Source organism: Poecilia reticulata, chromosome 16, assembly GCF_904066995.2.
Source record: "Poecilia reticulata chromosome 16, P_reticulata-male-v2, whole genome shotgun sequence".
Taxonomy (NCBI): Eukaryota; Metazoa; Chordata; class Actinopteri; order Cyprinodontiformes; family Poeciliidae; genus Poecilia; species Poecilia reticulata.
In genome coordinates, this window is record NC_088845.1 from 6,026,504 (window position 1) to 6,044,947 (window position 18,444).

The 18,444-nt window shown below is 38.8% G+C and overlaps 2 protein-coding genes across 3 annotated transcripts; both read right to left on the reverse strand.

Annotated features, from left to right (window-relative positions):
- Positions 1-1,110: 1,110 nt before the first annotated feature.
- LOC103477684 (trypsin-like) lies at positions 1,111-18,012 on the reverse strand. 2 transcript variants are annotated; one of them, XM_081597361.1, is made up of 7 exons: positions 17,922-18,012; positions 17,042-17,147; positions 2,390-2,573; positions 2,122-2,307; positions 1,778-1,839; positions 1,552-1,676; positions 1,111-1,458 (listed from the first exon to the last, which is right to left on the reverse strand). In XM_081597361.1, the coding sequence occupies exons 2-7, from the start codon at positions 17,076-17,078 to the stop codon at positions 1,309-1,311; spliced, it is 744 nt and encodes a 247-aa protein (XP_081453487.1). In that variant the 5' UTR covers positions 17,079-17,147; positions 17,922-18,012; the 3' UTR covers positions 1,111-1,308. The 2 variants fall into 2 exon arrangements, with proteins under 2 accessions (XP_081453487.1, XP_008429172.1); XM_008430950.2 differs by lacking the exons at positions 1,111-1,458; positions 1,552-1,676; positions 1,778-1,839; ... (1 more) ...; positions 2,390-2,573; positions 17,922-18,012 and adding exons at positions 15,060-15,415; positions 15,505-15,629; positions 15,715-15,776; positions 16,078-16,263; positions 16,344-16,533.
- Positions 7,541-9,362, reverse strand: LOC103477685 (kallikrein-1-like). Its single transcript, XM_008430951.2, has 6 exons — positions 9,261-9,362; positions 8,850-9,039; positions 8,582-8,767; positions 8,218-8,279; positions 7,992-8,116; positions 7,541-7,898 (listed from the first exon to the last, which is right to left on the reverse strand). The coding sequence occupies exons 1-6, from the start codon at positions 9,295-9,297 to the stop codon at positions 7,749-7,751; spliced, it is 750 nt and encodes a 249-aa protein (XP_008429173.1). The 5' UTR covers positions 9,298-9,362; the 3' UTR covers positions 7,541-7,748.
- Positions 18,013-18,444: the final 432 nt, after the last annotated feature.

The window sequence follows — 18,444 nt, forward strand, 5'->3', positions numbered from 1 at the left end:
ATGACAAGCTTAACTGCTTTTAAAACTAAAAATGTGTGTAATATTTTGTTAATTATTAATCAGAAATGAATAAAAGAGTTACAATTACAAGAGACATTTATTTTCTACGTATGTGACAGTGGATATTATTACTGATGACAACAAACTGCAGTTTTATCTATTCAGAAACATAATATTCTCACAGATTAAGTTGCAAAATAATGTTTCTCCCCAAAAATCCAGAGCTGGATGAAATATGCCTCATCTCTATCCAAGATTAATATTTTTATGGTACAATTATAAATTTTAAGCTTTCAGTTGATGTCTGTTAAGCATGAAGAATAAAATGAATGACAAAGTCACTACTCTAGAAAAAGTTTGTATCATTTAATAAAAGTAAAATGAAATTTTCCCTGGTTGTAAGTAAATAAGGACAGATAGTTAATTAATACTATTATTTGGACGGTCATTATGGAATTATTAAAGCCATCATATTTGATGATGCAAACCTTCCTGTTTAATTTGATGTAATATTGTCAGTGAAAAACATTGCAACAATAAAGTATTTGATTATATATTTTAGCAGCACTAACATATTTTTACTTTTTCCAGATGTCACTAGCAATAAATTAACTGTAAAAGAGAAAAATTTTCTTCATGAATTTTGATGTTAAATTTGTGGCAACCATTAATTAATTTTACCTGTTTTAAAATATTTTCTTAAAACTTTTTTTATTCCAAATTTTGACTTTAATAGATTTTGAATTATTAAACATTTTATTTTTTCCTTTGTACCTTTATTAGAAATTATATATTTAAATCATTTTTAAATGATTTAGGATTTCAATATCAGTTAGTTGTTGTATTATGCGACTTCTGTTTCATTATTTTTGTGCACAGCTCTTTGGTCTTGTTGGAGTTTAAAGTTCTCTAGAACTAAATCAGGAATAGTAATTCCAGAGCTGCATAGTTTAGATGCTACATGTTCAGTTCTGATATAATAGATACAAACTGAACAAAATAAATTACTTCTGCTAAAATCTTCATGTGATTTAAAACCTGTCACATTTTAGACTCGGTTAAGGGAAAATATAAACTGAACCATGAATGTAAAGACGATCAGCCAGGAAATGTTTCTTTTTCATGCATTTATTGTTCATTTCTAAGACAGACAAAGAACCATTAGGGAGATCAAGGCTATGTGAGAAAATTCTAAGCTATTGATTTATTCTGATTCTACAATCATGTGGATCAGACTTATTAAGATACAATAATGAAATTATATCTGAGAGGAAATTTGATGAGAATTATATTTCATGACGGTTTGTTTTATTGATACCGAGTTATTCCTCTTATCCACTGAAAGTATCCACACACATCAGTGATTGAAACTGGTCTCTGACATGGATGCTCTGATACACCTGCAGATATCACACCATAAATCATGCCGTTGAACACCACAGCTGAACCAGCGTCACCCTGCAGAAAAAATTACATCAATATTTTCATTTATGTTGTAAAACAGAAAAGTCTTCTAATCACTGGAGAGAGATGTTGAAGAAACAAACTCACATGACATACATCCGTGTTCGGTGCTGCAGCAGAGAATGTATGGCCATATGCCGGCAGGAAGTGGGAATCCTCAACAACTTTCATGTTGACACACTGAAGACGTGTTGCAGTACCAGTATTAGGTACTGGAGAGAAACATGAGAATCATAAACATGTTCTTCACTCAAACTTCTCTGTAGAGACAGAAACAAAGATTTTATTCTCATAACTTTAATATTTCTCTTACATCGTCGATTATTGGGGCCGGTTGTTGTTCCTCCCTCTCCTGCCAACTGAACAATATCACCTCTAAAACATAATTAGAATAAAATGTAAAAATACAAGATAACAATGTATAAAATTAATTGTTATGAAGAACAATGAAAGACTTCATCCACTGACACAGAAGTGTCCAACTCCAGTCCTCAATGTCCTGTGTCCTTTAACTGTATCTCTGGTCCAACACACCTGAGATAACAGGTTTTGGTTCTGCTGGTGGCCTGATTACCTGACTCAGGTGTGTTGAAGCAGAGGCAGCAGGACTGGAAGCAGAAAACCTGAAGTCATGTTTTTGATCAGAGAAAAACTTACATTTTAGGGCGTTTACTGCAGTCTGGTAGCTGAGCAAACGGAACACCTCTTACTGGTCTTCCAACCATCACCAACATGATGTCATGTTTCCAGCCTTCGGGAGCATAAACCACAGGAGCGTCTAGGATTCTGATACTCATCAGTGTACCAGTCCGTGGATGAACTTTTAACAATGCTACATTAATCCTGCAGAAAAGGTTAGATTATAATGAACACACAGAAAACCTGATCATCTGAAGATTAAACTGTGTTAATGCCTCTTTCCTACCACCCTGTCTCCGACTTCCAGCAGGTATATGTAGTCAGGATCCACTTCTGGTTTAACAGAGATCCTCCACATATGGTGGTTGTCTGCCCGTTGGTCATCTTCAACCGAACATGATAACCCCGCTCTGTGTCAGCACAGTCATGACCTCCAATGATTCTCTTCTGCAGAGAAACAGCTGAATTCACTGAAACACCAGGAGAAGCAAAAGAAGGATTTTATTCAGAAACCAGGTGCAAACATGGCTGCTGGAACAGAAAAAGGATAAACAGTTAAAGATTAAAAAGCATCACAGTTCATATGCAAAGAAGTTTCAATCTGAAACAGAATCAGAGGGAAATTTGAGAATCACAGAGATGAGCGGCCTCCCTGGAACCAGAGGAAGTGTCTCCAGTGTGTCCAGTTTCCCCAGTGTGTCCAGTTTCATCAGTGTGTCCAGTTTCCCCAGTGTGTCCAGTGTTTCTGACTCACCCAACCCCAGCAGCAGCAGCAGAACCTTCAGCAGAGCCATTGCTGGTCCAGCTTCCTGTGAATGTCTGCAATCCTGCAGCGGTTTTAAACTCTGTTCACAACTTCCTGCTGGAGAGAAAGCCACCAAACACAGGACAGACACTGATCTGTCCAATCACAGGACAGACACTGATCTGCGCGGTTATCTGCATACAGAGTGGGGTTGCCACCTTTCCAAAATCAAAATGCGCAACGTCCACCACGGCGTATCGCCCTACTCTCATTGGGAGAAATCTGAACTGGACTGCAGTCATTCTACTGTTTCAACAAGCTCACCACATTACAGTTCTGATCCTGTACAGATGCTGAGAGACTGTGGTCTACATGACATCGACATAGAGAGCTGTGAGGTGTCAGATGAGTTCAAGAGAAGGCTGGCTGAACTTGTGGGTTCTTACCAGGATGTGTTCTCCAGAGGAAAACTGGATTGTGGGGAGACTAAGGATTTTGTCCATCTCATTCACTTGACTGATGACCAGCCGTTTCGCTTGCCTTATCGATGCCTAGCACCAGCACATTATTAGCTGCAGGAGGTCTTGTCTGAGACGGAGATGAAGGGTATCATAAGGAAGTCTATTAGTGAATATGCCTCTCTGCTTGTTATGGAGTGGAAAAAGTCTGGATACGTGATCATATGCACTGACTGGTGTGTTACATTGTTGCAGTGAAAAAACTCTATTTTGTAGTGGTACTGAATGTCTTGCACTGTTTTTCATTTTGTGTAATTCTTGTGGGGTGAATGTAACCAGTTTCTATTTCTCTTGCTATAATTACACAAAGTGTCTCTTTTTTGGTGATTCATGTTGTTCCTTACCTGACTGAAACATCTTTAAAAAACTCTGTCATTGTTTTAATCGTGTTGTTTTAAGACTTTAAGCCTCTCCATTTTTATTTCTTCTTCTATGGTATTGTCTTTAAATTGTTGGCACCCCTTATGTCATGTCCTGCGGGAGAGGTGTGTACTGTTTATTTTTCATCTAAAGACATCCAGTTTATTGATAGGGTAACACTTTATTTGAAGTGGGGTGAATAAGACTGTCATGACATTTTCATAAACATGACACAACACTCGTTTCATGAATATTTATGACTGTTGTCATAAAGCGTCTTTCGGTAAATTATGACAACTTGACATTCACCAACACTCTAAAAAGAAAAAGTTGAACCAACTTAATTGAATTGCTTCTATGGGTAACAAGCAATTCAATTAAGTTGGTTCAACTTAATTTATTAAGTTTAACCAATTCAATATATTCTAATCATCCAACTCAATTTGTTAATTTTATTTAACAAATTTATTAAGTATGTTTAAGATAACAGATTTAAGTCACTCTTACTCAAATCATTTATTTTCTTCTAATAAACATTTAAAATCTCTGTCTTAATTCTACAGAAACATTCTACAGAACATTATTGCACTCGCGCTTTTTACATGGTGATTTGGCATCCCGTGGTGTTCGATTACTGTCGGCAGAGTTTCAAAACTCCAGACTGCACACGGTCATCTGGAGGGAACCTCAAGGGCAACGAGGAGACGGTGAAAATTACAGCTCAAAACCTTCAAGACTGAGTGAGCCGGCAGGCAGGAACGGAGCCTCCGGCACCGTCTGGTGAGTCTTGGGTTGAAATTTCCTGGGTTGGGAAGCTGAATCTGACCCTCTTGGTGGGATTTCATGAAACTTCCTTTCACCAATCCTAAAATCATCCCAATGAGGCTCAAGCAAAGGTTTTTTTTTTTTGTTTTTTCTTTTTGCAAAACCTCAATTGTGTTACTTTGTAATATGGATGTTTTGTAAGGGCAAAACTTTGTTGTTCTTTAACGAATAGCATCAAAATCAAGATGGATTTTTATTTATTTTTTTTCAGTTGGCAGTTACACTCTAAAAAGTGTTTTTTGGGCTGAAGTTCATCTTATGGACTTATTTACATTAATTTAACTTAATTCTTTTGCTATGCCAACTTACTTTTTTGTGTTCATTTCACTCAAAACTTACACTAAATAGTTGAATCAACTTAATTGAATGGCTTCCATAGGTAACGAGCAATTCAATTAAGTTTGTCCAACTTAATTTATTAAGTTTAACCAATTCAATATATTCTAATCATCCAACTCAATTTGTAATTTTTTTAAAACAAATGTATTAAGTATGTTTAAGATAACAGATTTAAGTCAGTCTTACTCAAATCAGTGAACTTGCACAGCACTTTTCCAGTCACTTTGACTACTCAAAGCACTTCACATTGGAGTCACATTCACACACCAACATCCATATTGATATGTGGCAGGAGGAAGCTGGAATTGAACCTAGAACCTTCCGATCACAAGACGACTGCTCTACCCACAGAGCCACAGTCGCTTACTGGGGAATCTGTCCCTGGTCTGCTTCAGTCATGGTCAGACGTGGGATACAAATATGGTATTGAACTTAATTATTTCAAGTAAAGTCAAAGTAAAAAGGTCCTTTAAGGAAAAGATTTGGAACTTAAATTAGAGTATATTTTGAGGACACTGTAAAAAGAGTTTTTCAAAATATTTAGTTTGGAACTATTTATAAGTTTGAGTTGACTTTCTGTAGAATTAAGACAAAGATATTTTAAATGTTTATTAGAAGAAAATAAATGATTTGAGTAAGAGTGACTTAAATCTGTTATCTTAAACATACTTAATAAATTTGTTGGATGATTAGAATATATTGAATTGGTTAAACTTAATAAATTAAGTTGGATAAACTTAATTGAATTGCTTGTTACCTATGGAAGCAATTCAATTAAGTTGGTTCAACTATTTAGTGTAAGTTTTGAGTTAAATGAACCCAAAAAAGTAAGTTGGCATAGCAAAAGCAAAAGAATTAAGTTAAATTAATGTACATAAGTCCATATGTACATTGGCCACTGATCATAATCGGCCGATTTCCTTGAAAAAGTGTATCGTCGATCACGGTCTCTTTTTGCCGATCATACAAACCGATCACCTGCTTCTCATTTCGCAGCCTGCCTGTGCAGCTGGTCTCCTCTTTCTTTCACACCGCGCAAACACGCAGCAACAAATCCTAAGCGATGTGGAACTATAACGCACTGAGTGAATGGGGAAGTTTGCATGTTGCGGCGGAAAATTGAAGCACGTCAAAATGCATCAACATGACGAAGCTAATACGACATAAAAACAATGCCATACTTGACAGAGTTTGGCTATATCGAGGCTCACTGCAGTAAAAAAAGATGATCAGATAGCAGGTGTTCAATAAACAATTCAGGATTGATTATTGAACCTGTATTTGCCTTTGATTGTTAAGTTTTTTTACTTGAATTTTTTGGCAATGTTGAAAGGTTTTATTTTGACTGAATTATTTAGCCTCTTCAGAGGCTTCATATGTTTTCAGTCTGTTAAAGATAGTATTACTGATAGCAGTACAATTTGCACAATGTAAACATTGCACAGTAAATATCACAAGTGTTACACTGTAGGTAGGTACTGGGGGAGGTGGGGAATAGGTCAGTGCATGTGTGAATTTAGGGTTGTTACAGCTTTTGGAAATAAACTGTTTTTGAATCTGTTTGTCCTTGTCCTAAAGCACCTGTGGTGCTTCACGGAGGGTAGCGGGTCCAACAGTTTGAAGCCAGGGTGGGAGTTGTGTTTCAGGATGTTTTTTGCTCTGTTAAGGCACCGTGAGGTGTAAATGTCCAGCATGGAGAGGAGAGGGAAGCCAATGATTCTCTGTGCTGCTTTGACAGCCTTCTGAAGCCTTTTTATAGCACTTTTTCCAATCATTTTGACGGCTCAAAGCACTTTACACTAGAGTCACATTCATCCTTTCGCACTCACCTTGCCCAAGGGCACATTGACATGAAGCAGGAGGAAGCTGGAATCGAACCTACAACCTTCCGAACACAGGACAACTCTTCCCACAGATCCACAGTCGCCCACCTCGCAGTACTAACATCTCTACATATGTCATATTTAACCTTTTGAAAACCAAATTGTAATTTCTGAGATGTTTCACATAGCAAACATGTAATTTAGATTTAAATTTCAAAAGTGAAAGAAAATATTTTTGAACTTCCTCCTTTATTTTCATGTCAATGTTTTTAAGTAGATTTTTTAGAGCTTTATGTAAGTGTTAAAAATAAAAGTTAAAATTAACAATGACGCTTTTCTAACTGCAAAAGAGGAAAATAATGTACTATAATTGTTACATTTGTTGCAACAGAAGCTACCATTAATTAGTTTTAGCTGTTTTTAAATATTTTCTTAAAACTTATTTTATTCCAGATTTTGACTTTTGAACTAATTTCCTTTATATCTTCATTAAACACATAATGTTATTTCTTATTAGTTTTACATTAGGATTTAATTATTAGTTAGTTGTTGTATTATGTGACTTCTGTGTCATTATTTTGTGCACAGCTCTTTGGTCTTGTTGGAGTTAAAGTTCTCTAGAACTAAATCAGGAATAGTAACTCCAGAGCTGCAGTTTAGATGCTGCATGTTCAGTTCTGATATAAAAGATACAAACTGAACAAAATAAATTACTTCTGGTGTTCCTCTTCATGTGATTTAAAACTTGTCACATTTTCAAACTCAGTTCAGGGAAAATATCAGCTGAACAAACTGAACCATGAATCTAAAGACGATCAGCCAGGAAATGTTTCTTATTCATGCATTTATTGATTTATTGTTCATTTCTGAGACAGACAAAGATCCATTAGGGAGATCAAGGTCAGGTTTGAAAAAACAAAGCTATTGATTTATTATGATTCTACAATCTTGTGGATCAAACTGATCAAGATACAATAATGAAATTATATCTGAGAGGAAATTTTATGCGAATTCTATTTCATGATAGTTCATGTTTTATTTAGCCCTAGTTTTTGTTTTTATCCATCCAATGTATTCACACACATCAATGACTGAGACTGGTTTCTTACATGCAAAGTGTGATCTATCAACAGTAATCACACCATAAATCATGCCGTTGAACACCACTGCTCCACCAATGTCGCTCTGTAGAAAATATTATATCGATATATTTATTTATATTGTAGAACAGAAAAGTCTTCTAATCACTGTAGAGAGATATAGAAGAGACAAACTTACATAACATGCATCTGTGTTCGGTTCTGCAGTACGGAATATATACCCATCTCTCGGCCGAAACTGGGAAACTTGAACAACTTTCATGTCGACACACTGAAGATGTTTTGCAGCAAAACCAATGTGTACTGCAGAGAAACATGAGATTAATAAACATGTTCTTCACTCAACCTTCTCTGTAGAGACAGAAACAAATATTTTATTCTCATAACCTTAATATTTCTCTCACATCGTCGATTATTGGGGCCGATTGTTGTTATTCCCTCTCCTCCCAGCTGAACAATATCACCTCTGAAACACAATTAGAATAAAATGTAAAAATACAAAATAACAATGTAGAAAATTGTTATGAAGAACAATGAAAGAACACAAAATAAATCCATGAAGGACTTCATCTACTGACAGAGGAGTGTCCTCCTCCAGTCCTCAGTATCCTGTGTCCTTTACATGTGTCTCTGGTCCAACACATCTGAGCTAAACAGGTTCTGGTTCTGCTGGTGGCCTGATTACTTGACTCAGGTGTACTGAAGCAGAGGCAGCAGGACTGGAAGCAGAAAACCTGAAGTCATGTTTTTGATCAGAGAAAGACTTACACTTTAGGACGTTTACTGCAGTCTGGTAGCCGAGCAAGTGGGACATCTGTTACTGGTCTCGGAAGCTTCAGCAACATGATGTTATGCTTCTGGCCCTGGTCAACATACACCTCAGGATCTTGCCGGATTATGTGAGTGTTCTCTTCATTAGCCCGTGGATGAACTTTTACGATTACTTCGTTAATCCTGCAGAAAAGGTTAGATTATAATGAAAACACAGAAAACCTGATCATCAGCAGATAAAACTGTGTTAATGTGTCTTTCCTACCCTGGGCTTGACTCCCAGCAGTCAGCTGCAGTCAGGATCCACTGGGGATGGATCAGAGATCCTCCACAGACAGTGATTATCTCTCCGTTGATCCTCCTCAGCCGAACATGATAACGACGCTCCGTGTCAGCACAGTCATGACCTCCAATGATTCTCTTCTGCAAAGAAACAGCTGAGTTCACTGAAACACCTGGAAAAGAAAAAGAAGAACTTTACTCAGAAACCAAATGCAAACATGGCTGCTGGAACAGAAAAAAGAGAAACAGTTAAAGATTAAAAAGCATCACAGTTCATATGCAAAGAAGTTTCAATCTGAAACAGAATCAGAGGGAAGTTTGAGAATCACAGAGAGGAGCAGCCTCCCTCGAACCAGAGGAAGTGTCTCCAGTGTGACCAGTGTTTCTGACTCACCCAGCCCCAATAGCAGCAGAACCTTCAGGAAAGCCATTGCTGGTCCAGCTTCCTGTGAATGTCAGCAGTACTGCAGCAGCTTTTAAACTCTGTTCACAACTTCCTGCTGGAGAGAAAGCCACCAATCACAGGACGGACACTGATCTGTCCAATCACAGGACGGACACCAATCTGCGCTGTCATCTGCTTACAGATTAACTTTAACATCTCATCGTTCTAACGAAACCTGAAAAATGTTCTTGTTCCATTGATAGATTATTTCACTAATATCCAAACATTTCTGCTCTTATAATTTAAATAATCAGCCAATGAAACAAGAACTTTTTCATCAAACTTTAAGGAATTGACTTAAAACAAGCAGATTCTAAATTTGACTGCAAAGTTACTTGTAAGTTTTGCCTTATCTCAAGTGAGCTGAGAGATTTACATTAGAAAGAAGACTAAATTAACCAGTAAGTTTTCTGCTTTTACAGTGCACAAGCTTGCAGTGAGTTTTGCTCAAGTGAATTGATTGAAAACTTGATGAAATAAAACTGATTTTCTGGAGAAAGAGCGTCTCTTCCTTGTTTTCAGGTTGATGGGGGTTTTTTTTAAGTAAAAATGTTTGGTTTCCAATCCATGAAAATTCACATCTGCCTTTGCTCCCAAAAGTAGAATCATTTTTGTTCATTGATGAGCTGTGAAAATGACCCTGTTGAGAATAAATAATTTTGTGTTTCTTTCCATGTCTTTTAGATGTTTGCATACTTGATTACACCACCTCCATATAATAGGAGGTGGTGTAATCCAATAATGGATTACACCCATTATTGGATGTTTGTATTGGCATGGAGGAATGGGATCTTGTGAGAGTTCCTCCTGCAGTTATTCCTAATGGTCCACTGGATCAGGAGGCACCAGTGTTGCCGAGTTCTCCCCCTTGGTCTGTTATAAGCTTTCGGTCTGTTTCTGATAGTCTTCTCATGGCAGACCGAGTGCAGCGTGAAAGACTTTGTTTTTCTCTTCCTTCTTTTGCACCTACGCCACGTGTGTCTCGTTAAAGAGGACCCGCTTTTCGACGATGAGTCATCATCGCCTCCAAGTCCAATCCAAACGAAACAAATTAAGTTTGTCCCCCACTCCACAGTCCACTGGGTGTTCAGTGGATTCCTTGGAGCGCCAGAGTGATGCTCCCCTCCTGTGCTAGCCCCTCAATGCAGCACTGCTGAGGTTGCTGCAACTGCTGCAGAATTAGATTCTCTTCAGGAGAAATGTTTTCAATTACAAGACAGAATTTAGCACAATATTGAAAATATGGAACAACAGATGTCTAATTTATCAAATCGTCTGACTACTTTGTTGAGTGGTTCTGGCGATTCCCCCAAACTTACCATGCCTTTATTAGGAACACCACAAGGACAAAAATATAAGCCATTTTCCTTTGGAGATGTGCAGGCCTTTATTGAAAAGCTCCCCTCTTTGGCGGACGGAGCTGTTCCTTGGTTGAATGAATTAGATTCCCTAACTAAAGGGTTAACATTGGCTCTGGGAGACTTGAGAGCCATTTTGGGACTGTTACGTCCACCAAGGGCACAACATATTTGAGGACACGAGACAGGAATGAGGGTTTAACAAAATATTTTATTCTTAAACTCTCTTGAACTTTGGGTTTCTTGGTTCAGCTGCTTCTGATTTTCTGTGGAGAAAGAGAGTTAAATGCCCTCAGTTTCCCGTGTCCAATAAAGAAGAAAAACAAAACCCCAAAGTAGTAACAGAAAGTTGGACCTGGTGAGCCGATCAAACAGAACAAAACGGTACAGCAGGGGGCCAACCTTATACAGGGCCGTCGAAGCCCCTACTAGCACCGGTCTAAATCAAAAAAGAATCTAATAAAAAGAAAGATCGCAAACAGGACAACCGGTCCCACCAGGCCAAAAATCACAAGAAAAGCAAACAAAGGCTAACAGAAATACCGCATGGCAGGCTGGAAAGCTGCGGCCCACAGCGACTGGACGTGCGCACCGCGCCCGGTGGTGGTGGAGCGAGCGGAAGCGAGTGGAAAGGCTGAACTCTCAACATGCCGAAAGCCAGCCTATTCATAGGTGGACCAACAGCGCCACAAATTAACGTATGACCAAAAAGAAATTATCCTAACTCCAAGATATATTAACAAAAGGTCATTCAACTAAAGTCTATAAGAAAACAAAGAAAAGAAATAGACAAAAATCATAATGTGCCCAAAGCACATAACAGGGACGTTCAACAACAAACACGAATTTTTGTGATATTGAACTGACTGCTGGGACTACAGCTCAGCCTGATCACACGGCCCTTTCAGCAGCTGAGATACATGCGTCTTCCCCAGGGCTTTGCTCTGTCCCCAGGGATTTTCAATCAAAAGGGTTTTGAAACATTTAGTGGATTGTCCGTTGCCAAAAGGTGTGACCTTGATTCAGTATGTTAATGACCTCATGTTGGCAGCACAGACGGAGTCTTATATTGAAGCCACACGACAGTTGTTATCACACTTAGCTGGCAAGGGCTTTAAAGTAAGCAAATCTAAGCTGCAGGTTACCAAAAAACATGTTTCTTTTTTGGGATGGATTATCACTGGGTCAGGCACTCAGATGTCTGCCAGTCACAAATCCGTGATCTTGAATCACCCCAAGCCACGAACTGTGAAGGAAATGTTCACAGTTTGTGGCTTGGATTGACTGGGTATAGTAGGAACTTTGTTCCTAATTATACTGGACTAACAGACCCCTTACAGGCATTAGTCAGAGAACATGGGATACGTAATCTCGGCCATGTTCTAAATTGGACTACAGAGGCAGAAAATTCATTTATCTGTCTGATACAAAAATTGGCTGCTGCCGCACAATTGGCTCTTCCGGATTACAATTTGCAGTTCTATTTGGATGCTTCTGTAACAGAACTGACAGTTAATGCAGTTCTGTATCAGAAAAAAGGGGGTGAGAGGAGAGTTCTCCAATACGTCAGCGCAGTGCTGGATCCTATAGAGAAAAGACACCCATCATGTACAAGACATGCAGCAGGTGTGGAGAAAAGCAATTCAGAAAACAGCACACGTTGTAATGGGTCATCCATTGCAGGTTATGACATCACACAGTGTAGTAGCATATGTGAATTCACAGCACTTCACATTGACAACATTGAGACAACAAAAATTTAGCAAAATTTTGGAATCACCCGACATAAATTTTGTACATGAATATGTGAATATGGCTGACAGGATGCCAGCAGGACAACCACATAACTGAGGAGTTAGTACAAAAGGAAGAAAAAATAAGACCTGAATTACAAGCCACTTCCCTAGGAGGTGAAAATGTGAAATTTTTACACAAATGGTTGCTGTTTTAAACATGACACAGACGGATTGAGAGCAGCATATGTAATAGTGGAAGATTTAGGCAGCGAGTTTCAGGTACTGAAGGCGAAAAAACTGCCTCAGGGTGCCCAATCAGCACAGAGAAGATAATTTAAAGCAGTGATCAAAGCATTAAAATTAGCTGAGGGACAAAGAGTGAACCTTTACAGTGATTCAGCCTATGTGGCTAGTGCTGTGCACATAAAACTTCCTCAGTGGCTTAGAGCAGGGTTTATAACTGCAGCACAAAAGCCCATAAAACATGAGACAGAAATGAAAGAATTAGCAGAGGCATTACTGCTGCCTCAATCTGTTGCTGTGATTAAATGCAGGGGTCATGATCAAAGCAAGACCAGAGTCACAGCAGGTAATGTGGCCGTGGATGAGGCCGCCAAGAGGGCAGCTGGATACTTGCCATCTCTATTAATGGTAAGTACTGAACCTGAGCAGGTGGAACAGAACCATCTAGAGAAAATTATTCAACACCAAAAGGGGGTGTCACCAGAAGAACGATCTGTCTGGAAAGCAAGAGGGGCCATCTGCAATGATGGGCTCTGGCGGGAACTGAATGGTAAAGCAATTCTTCCTCCTAATATGAGAATCCAGGTTCTCCAGGAAGCATATGGACTTCACAGATGATGAAAAACCTAGAGCATTGGTGGCATCCTTTTCTGAGAGACATGGTCAAAGACCATGTGAAAACATGTGAAATTTGTGGGCAACACAATGCAAAACTAACCATCGGACCACCAATGGGACATTTCCCTTTGACTTCACAACCAGGTAAAGAAATCATTATTGATTTTACAGATATAATAACACCTGTCAGAGGACACAGGTATGTATTAATGTGCGTAGATGCATACTCGGGCTGGCTAAAGGCGTGACCAGCGAAAAAGGAGGACAGCAAAGCTGTCATACAGTTTCTGATCAATTATTACATTCCAAGTCATGAATTTGCAGAGAAAATTAGATCAGACAACAGCACTCATTTTAGGAACCAAGATCTAGAGAAAGTCTAGCAGATGCTGGGACTAAAACATTCATTTGGTACAGTATATCACCCACAATCACAAGGCAAGGTTGAGAGATTAAACCAAACAATCAAACAAAAATGGGCTAAAATTTGTGCACATACTAAATTAAATTGGGTAGATGCATTGCCTATTGCTTTGATGTCTGTCCAAATGTACATTCACAAATCAACAGGGTTTTCTCCATATGAGCTCCAGACGGGAAGGATGTTTCCAGGACCTGCCACCCGGATTCCTGGATGGACAGGTGAACCTGCATATTTATCTGATTTCTTTAATGAGTTACAGATCCTGGCAGCGAAGTTTGCAAACTACCAGACAACACAGGAATGCCCGGGGTCAGGACCGACTCCAGGAATCAACTGGGTACGGCTGAAGGTCATCAAAAGAAAGTGGTCTGAACCTCGCTTCACCCGACCATGCCAAGTTGTGGAGAGGACATCTCATGCTGTCCGTCCAGGGGAAAGGAGACACCTGGATTTACTGGAGTCAGTGCACAGCAGCTGAGGAGCCACAACGCATGCTGCAAGGCGTACAGGATAATCTCCAGTGGTTGAGGAGCGTCTGCAGGCTTATTTTATTCCAGATTTTAACTTTTGAACAAATTTTCGTTGTATCTTCATTAAACACATAATGTTATTTCTTATTATTTTTACATTAGGATCTCAATATTAGTTAGTTGTTGCATTATGTGACTTCTGTTGCATTATTTTTTGTGCACAGCTCTTTGGTCTTGTTGGAGTTTAAAGTTCTCTAGAACTAAATCAGGAATAGTAACTTCAGAGCTGCAGAGTCCCTTAGAGGCTCGAATAAGCTGGTAGATTTAAATTCCCATGTAATGCCACACTGTATAGCTGTTCTGGAGCATTTTCAGCCAGTTTCTATAGATGAACTGACTGGTTATTAAGCATCTGCGGCCTTCAAATTATCCATTGGGCCGTCTTCCTACTCATCTGATAAAATACATTTTTATTATTTTGGCAGCTATCTTCTTAAGGTGATAAATACCTCATTGCAGTCATGCTGTGGTCAAACCCCTTCTTAAAAAATCCAATCTAGACTACAGTGACCTAGCAAATTTCAGGCCCATTTCTAAATTGTCTTTTTTAACCTAAAATTCTTGAAAAATGTGTTTATTCAGCTTGAAATGTTTTTAAAAGATAATAATACAACTGAGAAGTTTCAGTCTGGGTTTAAAGTTGCTCATAGCACTGAATCTGCCTTGCTCCGAGTGTATAATGATCTCCTCTGTAAAACAAGACAAAAACTGAATACATTTACTTCTGGTGTTCCTCTTCATGTGATTTCAAGCTCATGTCACATTTTAAGACTCAGTTCAGGGAAAATATCAACTGAACAAATTGAACCATAAATCTAAAGACGATCAGCCAGGAAATGTTTCTTTTTCATGCATTTATTGATTTATTGTTCATTTCTGAGACAGACAAAGATCCATTAGGGAGATCAAGGTCAGGTTTGAAAAAGCAAAACTATTGATTTATTCTAATTCTATAAACATGTGGATCAAATTGATCAAGAAACAATAATGAAATTATATCTGAGAGGAAATTTGATGAGAAGTATATTTCATGATGGTTCATGTTTTATTTAGCCCCAGTTGTTGTTTTTATCCATCCAATGTATTCACACACATCCATGATTGAAACTGGCTTCTTGCATGGAAAGTGTGATCCACCAACAGAAATCACACCATAAATTGTGCCGTTTAACACCACTGCTCCACCAGCGTCGCCCTGTAGAAAAATTTGTATCGATATATTTATGTTGTAAAAACGAAAAGTCTTCTGATTACTGTAGAAAGATATTGAAGAAACAAACTTACATAACATGCGTCCGTGTTCGGTTCTGCAGCAGAGAATGTATGGCCATCACTTGGCCGAAATTGGGAAACCTCAACAACTTTCATGTCAACACACTGAAGATGTTTTGCAACAAGAACAGCGCGCACTGTATAGAAACAAGAGAATCATAAACATCTTCTTCACTCACCCAGAAACAAAGATTTTATTCTCATAACTTTAATATTTCTCACATTGCCGATTTTTGGTGCCAGTTGTCATTGCTCCCTCTCCCGCCAGCTGAACAATATCACCTCTGAAACACAATTAGAATAAAATGTAAAAATACAAGATAACAATGTAGAAAATTGTTATGAAGAACAATGAAAGAACAGGAAATAAATCCATGCAGGACTTCATCCACTGACACAGAAGTGTCCTCTTTCAGTCCTCAGTGTCCTGTGTCCTTTACATGTATCTCTGGTCCAACACACCTGAGATAACAGGTTCTGGTTCTGCTGCTGGCCTGATTACCTGACTCAGGTGTGCTGAAGAAGAGGCGGCAAGACTGGTGATGGAAAACCTGAAGTCATGTTTATGATCAGAGAAAGACTTACACTTTAGGACGATTACTGCAGTCAGGTAGCGGAGCAAGAGGGACATCTGTTACTGGTTTCGGAAGCTTCAGCAACATGATGTCATGCTTCTGGCCATTGTCAGTATAGAGCACAGGATTGTTTGTGACTCTGTGACCCTGCGGTGTACCAGTCCGTGGATGAACTTTTACAACTGCTATGTTAGTCCTGCAAAAAAGGTTAGATTATAATGAACACACAGAAAACCTGATCATCAGCAGATAAAACTGTTTATGCCTCTTTCCTACCCTGTGTTTGACTTCCAGCAGTCAGCTGCAGTCAGGATCCACTGAGGATGGATCAGAGATCCTCCACAGATGGCCGTTCCCTTAAAGATTGTGATCTCCAGCCGAACATGATAAAGGCGCTCCGTGTCGTCACAGCCATGACCTCCAATGATTCTCTTCTGCAAAGAAACATCGGAGTTCACTGAAACACCTGGAGAAGAAAAAAGGAGGATTTTATTCAGAAACCAGGTGCAAACATGGCTGCTGGAACAGAAAAAGGATAAACAGGTTTTTTTTTTAGATAAAATTTTTTTTCTTTTGGCTCTAGTGACCTTTATTTTAAAGTGCTAAGACATGAAAGTAGGTAAAGAGAGAAAGGGAAGACATGTGGCAAAGGTCACCTGGCTGGGAATCAAACCTGCGACAGCCACATCGAGGACTAAAGCCTCCTCATATGGGATGCATAAGGAGGCTTAACCCCTGCACCACCACAGCAACCCAAGGATTAAAGATTAAAAAGCATCACAGTTCATATGTAAAGAAGTTTCAGTCTGAAACAGAATCAGAGGGAAGTTTGAGAGTCACAGAGAGCAGCCTCCCTGGAACCAGTGGAAGTTTCCCCTGTGTGACCAGTTTCCCCAGTGTGTCCAGTTTTCCCAGTGTGTCCAGTTTCCTCAGTGTGACCAGTTTCCCCAGTGTGTCCAGTGTTTCTGACTCACCCAGCCCCAGCAGCAGCAGAACCTTCAGCAGAGCCATTGCTGGTCCAGCTTTCTGTGAATGTCTGCAGTCCTGCAGCAGCTTTTAAACTCTGTTCACAACTTCCTGCTGGAGAGAAAGCCACCAATCACAGGACAGACACTGATCTGTCCAATCACAGGATGGACACTGATCTGTCCAATCACAGGACAGACACTGATCTGCGCTGTCATCTGCATACAGAGTAACCTTAACATCTCATCGTTCTAACAAAACCTGAAAAATTTTCTTGTTCCATTGACAGATTATTTCACTAACATCCAAACATTTCTGCTCTTATAACTTAAATAATCAGCCAATGAAACAAGAACTTTTTAATCAGTATTAAGGAATTGACTTAAAACAAGCAGATTCTAAATTTGGCTGCAAAGTTACTTTAAGTTTTGCCTTATCTCAACTGAACAGAGATATTTACACTAGTAACTAGATAAAAATAACCAGTACGTTTTCTGCTTTTGCAGTGCACAAGCTTTGCAGTGAGGAAATAAAACTCATTTTCTGGAGAAAGAGCAACTGTTGTTTATTTTCAGGTTGATGTTATTCTTTTGAGAAAAACATTTTCCTTTCCAATCTACAAATATTCACATCTGCCTTTGCTCCCAAAGTAGAATCATTTTGTTTATTGATGAGCTGTGAAAATGACCCTGTTGAGTATAAAAAATTCTGTTTTCCTCTATCTCATTTAGCTATTTGCAGGTGTTGTGATCTGTGTTTTCTGTGTATTTAGTTTGATGTTTTTCTGTTTTTATTAGCCTGTTCCCCTGTGAGTCTCTGTCTTCCCTGTTGATTGATCCCAGCTGTGTCTCGTTTCTTTGATTACCCTCCGAGTGTATTTAGTCCCACCTGTTGTCTTTGTCTCTTGTCGGATCCTCGTTGTGTGTAACCAGTCCGTTCTGTCAGCTTCTTGTGTTCCTGTGTTTATCATCATTAAATCATCATCTTCACTTCATGCTGGCCTGCCTGTGTCTTCTCTTACCTCACCATGACAGCAGGCTTGATTACACATACATGTATTCACATAGTTCACATGCTCACAAACGTTAAAGCTGAAGGAAATGACATGTTAGGAAGCACCCTCAAAGCTAAGACTAAAGGAAATAAGGGAACATAATCGTTAGGGTGCAAATTGGATAGAGGCTAACAAAGGGAGTTACAAACTTGTTTGATGCTGAAGAGTAACAGTGTGTGATTTGACTAGAGATGTGATTACATATTCATCTAATAATAAAAAAGATAATTTGTTTTATGTGGCTAAAAGTTAGTTTGATGTAAATTGGAACTAATCTGCCAACAAAAATCAAGTTAAGGACAAACATAAATACAAAAAAAGAAACGAAGCCCTGATGCTACTTTGTGAAAAACAAAA